The 9,351-nt window shown below is 32.9% G+C and overlaps 1 protein-coding gene across 1 annotated transcript in view; it reads right to left on the bottom strand.

Moving 5' to 3' along the window:
* Positions 1-7,511: 7,511 nt before the first annotated feature.
* Positions 7,512-9,351, bottom strand: part of LOC106469232 — a gene marked incomplete at its 5' end in the record, with an annotated part of 55,667 nt that continues 53,827 nt past the window's right edge. The window contains one exon of the mRNA XM_022397683.1: positions 7,512-8,736. Coding sequence (XP_022253391.1) covers positions 8,261-8,736 — 476 coding nt within the window. The remainder of the gene's footprint in view (positions 8,737-9,351) is intronic.

Below are 9,351 nucleotides of genomic sequence, written 5' to 3'. Positions count from 1 at the left end.
TTTCAATATAAAATTTTATGCTGTTACATCTGTATTGCGAAATTCCCGCTTATTCACTAAAATTGTAGAAAATTATCGAGTGTAAGAATCAACAATATATGTGTGTACGTAAACACTGGTGTATGTATTCTATTGTTGTGTAAGCTGACATTTCGAGAAACTCTCCTAAAACCTATAAATATAACCAATGTGACGCGCCAAAAGACAGTATATATTATTGGTGTGCTATAAAGTTGGAAAGCTATAACTGTGATTGTTATGGCGCATGTTATTCGGGAACTTCAGATATTTGACCAGGAACGTAAATAGATTTCGAATATCACAAACCATTTAACTTCAGCAGATTCACATCGGACATTAGTATTTTTACGAAAACATTATATAACTTGAACTATGAATATTTCGGCGTACGAACCAGAGAAGAACGAAAAACACAGAGCTAGCTACCTCCCTGTTGATTGAATTATATCTACATCACTCAAAAATAATTCGCATATCGTGTACCCTCGATAAGATATCAAGGAAGTTCCAGACTAGATAGAAGACTAAATGCTATTTCTAAGTTTGTAAATCTTTTATACATAGATCATTATTTGTAGTAACTGTTACTGTAAATTCTTTTGTTGCTTGTATAATAGAATATATTTATATAAAAAAATGTGTGTATCAATTTTGTTGGCAATTATCATAAATTGGATACATATCGACATTTATTCAATTTCTAAATATAAATTATCATTTAACTCAGTTTCAGGCTATTCGAAATTATAATACGTTATGTAATAAATTGGAGGCTCTTCGCAAATAAATTGTAATATGTAACATAAGTAACACTTTATATTTTATCTATTATTTTCTCTATACAGACTCGGTAGGTTTGATCGACCTTGCAACCACCATAAAAAATACAAAATAAATCTAAATTATATTTTTTTATTTCTACAATTACGGCAGATTGTAAACAAACAACAACAAAATTAACTACACTTGTCTATCTTAAATAGCTAAATGCTCGTAACAGTCTACATCTGTTCCAACAAATGCCTTAAAATCCTATAGATACTCCTCCATTTATTTTTAGACTCACCAGAACATGCACCACCATAATGATCATAAGTCGTTTGAGCTCCTGGTGCACTAAATTTTAACCTCAAGAGGATAGCTTTGCAAGTCATTTTGAAACAACAGGTAAGAACAGTTTTCTATTCCAGGTTTCTGGCTGCTGTCGCGGATCTTCAAATAATTGGAAGAAGTCCGACATTCAGGAAAGGACTTCTCCAGGATCTAGTCACTCTTTCTAACAATCTTCTCTTCTCGGTGTCTACCTTTTTCTCTAAATAACAAGGTCCTCTTAGGGCCTTGACTGAATAACTGAAGACCAGAAGACAACAGATACACACTCGTCCAGGGAAAACAGACACCCGAAAATGAACTTATGTATATGATATGGTCAAAGTGTACATGTCATGATCTTTTATAAAATTAAGTTAAGTATTGATGAAACAATTTTAGTGTCAACATAGGTTAATAAATTTGGCATTAAAATGTATTTTATAGTTCGATGTTTAATATTGCATAAGATTTAATTAAATTTTAAAAAGAAATTTTTAAATACATTCTCCACTTCACTGGATGGTATCATAGGTATTTATACTGAATTGCTAATTTAGGATTTTTTTTTCTATTCCTATAGAATCGTCGCAGTTTTCCACTTATATCATACATATCTTCAAGCATATCATACGTATTATCATGTAGCCTTTTTAATAAAATATACGCAACAAAGTGAAACACACGTGCCATGACTCTCCTAGAATATCAAAAATGTCAGTAATTCACTCTGACATTTGCTATTGGATTATTTCTAACCAATAGATAGAGAAGCTTCAAATATATTTAATGGACGAGGCTAGCCATTGCGATAACGAATTTTGAAAAATTCTCCGTCAGTTTCTTTGTTTGCCAGAGTTGGAGCGTTGCTTGATGAGCTATAAGAATTATTTAACCCATTTATAATTTAGTTAGAAAGACAACCAAATATTAGTAGATTTAATACATTCTACATTTTTGTGCGAGACAATATTTTATATTCTAAATTGCATAGCTGAATATAAAAATGATAATAATTTGAGAGAAATCAAAGTCCTTCCAAACAATTAACCATAGGGTTTGTTTGTTTTTAATTAAGCACAAAGCTACACAATGGGCTATCTGTGCTCTGCCCACCACTGGTATCGAAACTCGGTTTCTAGCGTTGTAAGTCCGCAGACATTCCGCTGTGCCACTAGGAGGCTAACCATAGGGATGGACACAAGCTTGTACATAGCAGCAATCGTTACTCAAAACACAAAACTTAAGTAAAAAATTTAAACGAACTTAACTATGTGTTCTGTTAAACTGAAATGAGAGAAATAGCTGTTTAATAGGTTTTCACAACAGTTCAGTTTTGAGTAAAGTTTAAGTGTTGAAGCGCAAAATAAGTTCTACCTGTAAAAGCTCAGATCTCTGACAGCTGAAAAATCAATAAAATATGTCGAAAGCAAAGAAAGCATAATAATATATACAATACTCTCTCTAAGTGCCTACGTTATCTACATGACTGAAAGTCACTCTCACGTCGGCAGAAAGTCATGATTTTCGAGTAGTAGCCCGCTTTTCATCAGGTGGTGGATGCTACTGACTAGCTGCTATCTTTCTGGTTTGTGAATTCAACATTAGGGACGACCATGCATGATAATGAAACAAACTAACTATAACGGATCATGCTTCTCCACAATAATCGTACTGCACCACAAAAGGTTTTGCTTATAAAATTGTAATATCATTTATTACGCAAATATTTTGTATGCCTTCACATTTTTCTTTAAAATTATTTTTAATCTCTTATTAGATTACAAAAAAAATCATTTTAAAAATGAACTAATAATTCAAAGCTGGGCCATAAGGAAACAAACAGTGATTGTTCATTATAAAATGTAGGGTTGTTAATTTGAAACCGTTAAAAATGTTCCATTCATTTATTTTTTAATTTTGTGACATCAATATATAACATTAACACTAAACTTTATCTTATTTTATAAATATTTTCCATAGAATTGGATTTACTTAGTTTTTTAGAAGATGAATACTTCAGTGAAAATGTCAAATGCTGCACAGCTTGTTTTTTAAAGCTTAAAATTTAGATTTTTCAATCGCATTTGTCTGCATTAGAATTTTAAAGTTTTTATTTTGCCTCGTGGGTATACGCTTCGTTTGTCTGAAACCATGAAAATGCTGTTCTTCACAAAATAAGCTCCCACAACTGGTATATATTTCTTTTTTTTTAAATCAGAAGCAATTACCCATTAGTTATATTCATGCAGAACAAGATAACATTTTGCCCTAAAAAGTGATGAGAGACTAAGATTATGATTTATGGAATAATTTTATTTCCTATTTTTGTTTGCCCAGTATTCTTTGTGATTAAATTGAAATTCTGAGATCTAAGGAAAGAATCACTCTTTCTATTTGATGATTGGTTCGGTCGATTTGCATTCCCAACCTGTGTAGTTCTATCAATCCTGTTTCGTTACACTTTGAAATAAAGTTTCGAAGTTCGTATGGTAAACCAGGTTATTTTTAGATGGCAAAAGCTGTTTCGAATGGAAGCTGCAGGAGTCGGAAAAAAAGTAAGCAACAACTTGGTGGAATAAAGAATTTGTGAGAACCAGTCACTTACCACAAGAATATTGAATTCTTAACAAACAAATGGTTCTCAGGGCACGTATGTTACGCAACACTACTCTGTTAAGCCTTATGGCATTCACAACTTTCATTTTTGATAGCATGAATTAAGATTCTTTAATTTTAAATAAATAGTATTTGTTTGTTTGTTTTTTAATTAAGCACATAGCTACACAATGGACTATCTGTGCTGTCGGTTATTAGCGTTGTAAGTCCGCAGACATTCCGCTGTGCCACCAGGGGGCTAGTATTTGTTAAACACACTAGTTTCTATCAAGTGAAATATATATATATAATTTTCGATCAATATGTGCTAAAAGTGCAATTTTTCCAAATAAGCAAAAATAAAACGCTAATTAACGTTACACAATATCATAATAAAACTGAAAAAAATTTCAAACACTTCATTCTTAACTAACTTAATATAAGTTTCTGATAAAGTAGAATAAATAATAGTATTTCAACTACACTAGGTGTTAAATGCCGCTGAGAATGCGACCTTTCAGTTAAAACCACGCAGAACTAATCATACTTCTCTAGCTTTATAATTCTCAAAGGTTTTAGTTAAAACTCTATTTATATATGAAATATTTGACCTAAGCAACTATTGAATCATAATTGTTTTGTATGTGCTATAATTCAACCGTTTTGAACGAAAAACCTCGTTGACAGAGGCAGATAATGTTTGTTTGTTTGTTTTTGAATTTCGCGCAAAGCTACACGAGGGCTATCTGCGCTAGCCGTCCCTAATTTAGCAGTGTAAGACTAGAGGGAAGGCAGCTAGTCATCACCACCCACCGCCAACTCTTTTACCAACGAATAGTGGGATTGACCGTCACATTATAACGCCCCCACGGCTGAAAGGGCGAGCATGTTTGGTAGGACGGGGATTCGAACCCGCGACCCTTTTTTTTTTTTAAGATTTGATTCATTTACTTGTCAAAAGAAAACCAGAAGGAACTGCTATAAAAAGCTAAATAAACGAGTTAAATACAAGATGAGAATAATAGTTGACTGTGGAGGTAAATATAAAGAAAAAAAAGATGATGATTTATGTAAGGTAGGCAGGTGGGTTCAGTTACGCTAGAGATTTTTGTAAGAAGAGTGGTGTTTGTGTGACTGACTAATACAGAGAGAGCTAAGCAGTGCACAGGTACAAGCAGTAAATTGCTTGTATAATTTATAAAGACGATTTTATTTTGTTGATAAACAGCAAGCATACAAGAAAATGTAGTGTTGTATGCAATAATTTCAATATTTTAATTTAAACATTTTGTATTGATTGATAGAAGAAGTTTTGAAATGACGTAGCGATGATGCGTGACGTCTAGAAATTGCGTGAGGTAACGTTAAGATTTGACAAGAAGTGCACTTAACGTCTCTATTTTTCTAGAATTGATTGAAAATAAATAATGTATAAAAACGCTAGAATGAGTGAGTTAGTCAGTCAGTTGATAAATTAGTCAAATAATGTGCCTGTTAATGTCATGTTGTCAATCACTTATTGAGTTACCTCTTTCTTGTTTCTTCGATTTGGGTTCATCATTAGTGTATTGTCTTCTTGTTGATTCTTGACAGTCCCTGTTGTAATGTCTATGTTTAAAACAATTCACTCTTTCTAACACCCTTTTGGATGTGTTTTTATTTGCTTCAGGCTTTTTTCTTCAGTTCCTGGTAATATGTTTTTTTTTAAGTTACAATTGAAACACTTGTCTTGTAGTTTACGTACTCCGCTCTGAGTAAAAAGTTGTTTAACTTATCTTTTAATTTCTTTTATACTTACATCAGGGGTAGTTGATGCTTCCACACTAGTTAAAAAGATAATTTCTGGACTGTGCTTTTAGTTACCTGTACCTGATGAGCTTCCTTAACGATGTTCCCCCTACTTTGTTTTAGCCTAATTCGCATATCCTCTTCCACTATAGCGTCTATAAATTGGTCACATGCCAGCAAATCAATAAGTTCACATGGAGCATCTGGGTAAAATAAATGGGCAAGTATTTCCACATCTTCTACAAGTTTGTCCAAGGTCTCACTTTTCTTGAGCACTCTGTATCTGAACTTTGCTTTGAACATTTCCTCGTGGTGTGTTAATCCAGACTTTTTGGATAAGGAAACTACCAATGCTTGCTGGTTTATACAGCTCTCAGCTTAATGCTGTAAAAGCTGGTACTTTTAAATAATCATCAAGATGAACAGCTTCTTACTCACTATCCCATCCATTCACTTTGGAATTTATGCCAACACTTTTGGGTTTGGAAAATACTTTTTGTATAAAGAGAACAATAAATTAGACTCGTTCTGCTTTGGTTGGCGATCATGTTCCTCTGTATCTTGGATTTTGACATATCAGCTATCAGTAATCCATAGCTAACCATATCTGTTCTTCTGCACAGGACTTTTAAACAGAAAAGAAGTAATTTTGCCATTGTAGTATACATAGAAAAGTGTCAAGTATGCATTCCGGGGATGAAGTTACAGAATGAAGATTGTATCCATGATGGGTGGATTGTGTTGATTTCTGGTCCACATCTTGCTGATGAGTGTAATAATGATTGTGGAATTATTCATCATATATTCAAAATGATGTAAAAATTCACACCTGGATTCCATCACATGATGTAAATTTTGTGGATAAATGGTTTAGGTATGGATTGAATCTCCTTCACGAACTGGGTGTGAAAGTCTAGAAATGATTTAAAGGGATGCAACCAGAGGAATCCAGTCTTTCAAGGCTTGTCACAAAAGTGTGTTGGATAGTAGGAGCAATAGATGGTCACATAAGACAATGAACATTTCTGGTTATGGTATTTTCCAACCTTTACATTCCTTTCATAAGGGATTATATGAGAACTGTCAACGATTTTTCAATTACTATCATTCTGGTCTCATACAAAACAAATCAACTGTTTCTATTGTCACACAATGCATGCTTAAACTGGTTACACAGTGTAACACATCCCAATAGATTGTACAGTCTGGAGGTTTGATGTGTAAGATCATTGAAGCAGGTGATGCAGCTTTCAATTTTCCACAGTTGTCTGACGAATATCTGCAGTAACTGGATGTAGACAAGCAAACAGCTGAAGCAGGCATTATCATACATAGAACACCTTCTTGAGGATGGATTGTATGATGTATGGGCTAGCAATGCAAAGATTCAGTCTTGTCAGTTTTCAAGTACAATGTACTCTCTCTGGTTTCAGTATGACCCATCTATACTAGCACAGTATTGCCCATGTCAAGCAAGCACAAGAATAGTGGGGTGCTATGTACATATAGCACAAGTAATGTGGTTGTTCAGATTCAAAGGGTACAAAGCTCACAAGACCAGGTTCCATATCTGAAGATGTCTGTGATGCTGTGACAATCGCTGACGACACTTTGCAATAATTGATTGTTTGTTGAATTTTTTAACAATGGAATTTTTTTTTCTTTCTAATGAAGAATATTCAAGCTACATTCTCAAATTTTCAAATGAAAAGAGTTTCATCGAAATGTTAACATACATTACTTGTTAAGAGTGTATTTTAGATACAACTCTTAGTAAAATTCAAATTGTAAATGGAGAAATATTAACAAATGTTATATATACATGTATAACTTCAAGTATCAAACCCAGATTCTCAGCATTATAAGCCCTCAAGCTTGCCACTGAGCCATCAGTGGCCTGACAGATTCTATAACAGAATTATGTGATTTGTAAAACAGGTGTTACTGTCTTTAAACAGTCAGAATGCTTAAGTATTGCTAATATAAACAGCCACTTATACAAATAACTAAATTTATTCATATTAATAGACCATATACACATAATTCTGAACTAACTTTTACATATTACATGTACAGTTCAAATTTACTTACTTGTCATAAGCTTTGATATCAAAATGTGAGACATGAAACCAGCAAGTAAGCATAAGTACCTTTTCAATTGTCACTAATTTTTTTAAAGATTCATTAAGAAACAGAATAACAAAAGCATGTTTCTGTTGAAATAGTATGAAAACTCTTAAATTAATGCAGCCAAACTATTATTACAACTGTAGCAAATTTGAAAAAAAATATTTAAGTAGCATGTAGAATTTCATAAACAACAAAACATATTTCTTACAGATAAACTTCAATGTGTTCTATACAGATATGTCAACATATGCATATATACCACTAACTTACTAGTTATAATAGTTAATTAAATAGCTATAAATAACCTGCAAGTATCTTTACAGCATCAGTTTTAGTTCACATCATATTTACAAGTGTCATTATTAGTTGAAAGCACGTCAGAAGTGTAATAAACACTCAATATATTTTGTACTTCATACAATTCCCTTTACTCTTGTAGGAAGAAATTCACAAAGAAAATCCTACTGAAAAGAAATGTACAAGTTATTCACCAGGATTTAATATTTTTATACACTATACATATATTCATCATAGCTGAGGAGATCAACAGTTCAAATCATCAATCAATGAAGAGGAAATTATGACCATTTCAGTCCAAATCTTTCAACCATTAATGAGGACATGTATGACCAGTTTAGCTTATCTGATTGAGACTGTGAGTTGAAGAAGAGTAACTCTCAGCACATGAGTCACTGAAGGAAATGTGGTCCACAGACTCTCCATCTTGAGACAGTAAAGTCAAAGATGACAGGCAGTTCTCGGTCAGCCTCCTGTTTCCATACATCAAAGTGCTTTCCAAATTCAAATGATCGAGAGGAGCATAACTGGACATTGACAGATCAAAAGCATGTAAAATGTTGGATGTTTTTTCTACTTCTTGCACCGTGATTGTGTTATTATTGTCAACAACCGGAGTTAGTAATCTCTTGTCTTCATTCAAAACTTCACATGATCCCACGTCGCTCGGAGAGGTGGAGAAGTCATTCAAAAAGTCAAAACAAGCAACAGCTTCTCTTTCTTTCTCCCCAAATCGGTAAAAAAAGTCATGATAGTTTATAACTGATGCCCTGATTCTGGGCAAAAACCCTATTGCAGCATCTCTGTCTGAGGCTGTGGCAAAAAATAAAAACAAATTTACAAATATACAAATGATTAAAAACAAATCAGAAAATTTACAATAGTAAATACTAAAATCATTTAGGAGTTTGTTTATTATTCTTGATTCTGAAACTCCAGAAATAAACTTTTCAAATACGTTTCAAACAACAGGGCTAATAAAAGGATAAAATATAAATTCAATGTTATACATTTTTTATATCCATACAGAAGTACTGACCAAGAACATTTAAATATATAGGTTTTCCAAGATACATCTATAATGACCATGTACTAAATTTACTGATACGCAGGAATAAAACTAAGCTTTAGGGTTTGGTATTGAGACCTGTGTCTTGGGGTAAGGTGTAAAACAAAGCACCTGGGTTCTACTCTGATAACAAGAAAGTACACAAGGAATTTGCTCAATGAAGACAACATTCGTAATATTTCTGCAAACATAAAAGCATGCAAAACACACTGACAAACAATTTACTGAAAATACCTGTATGAAAGAGAATATGCCAAGATACATAAACAATTTGAAAATCATCCAAACTGAAGATATACCCAAAACAAAGATGTTCAAGATACATATACAATTTGCAGAACATCCACAACAAAGACATT

The sequence above is a fragment of the Limulus polyphemus genome, unplaced genomic scaffold, assembly GCF_000517525.1.
Source record: "Limulus polyphemus unplaced genomic scaffold, Limulus_polyphemus-2.1.2 Scaffold3368, whole genome shotgun sequence".
Classification (NCBI taxonomy): domain Eukaryota; kingdom Metazoa; phylum Arthropoda; class Merostomata; order Xiphosura; family Limulidae; genus Limulus; species Limulus polyphemus.
Note: the sequence above shows the minus strand (reverse complement) of the source record. Positions and strands in the feature narration are given on the sequence as shown.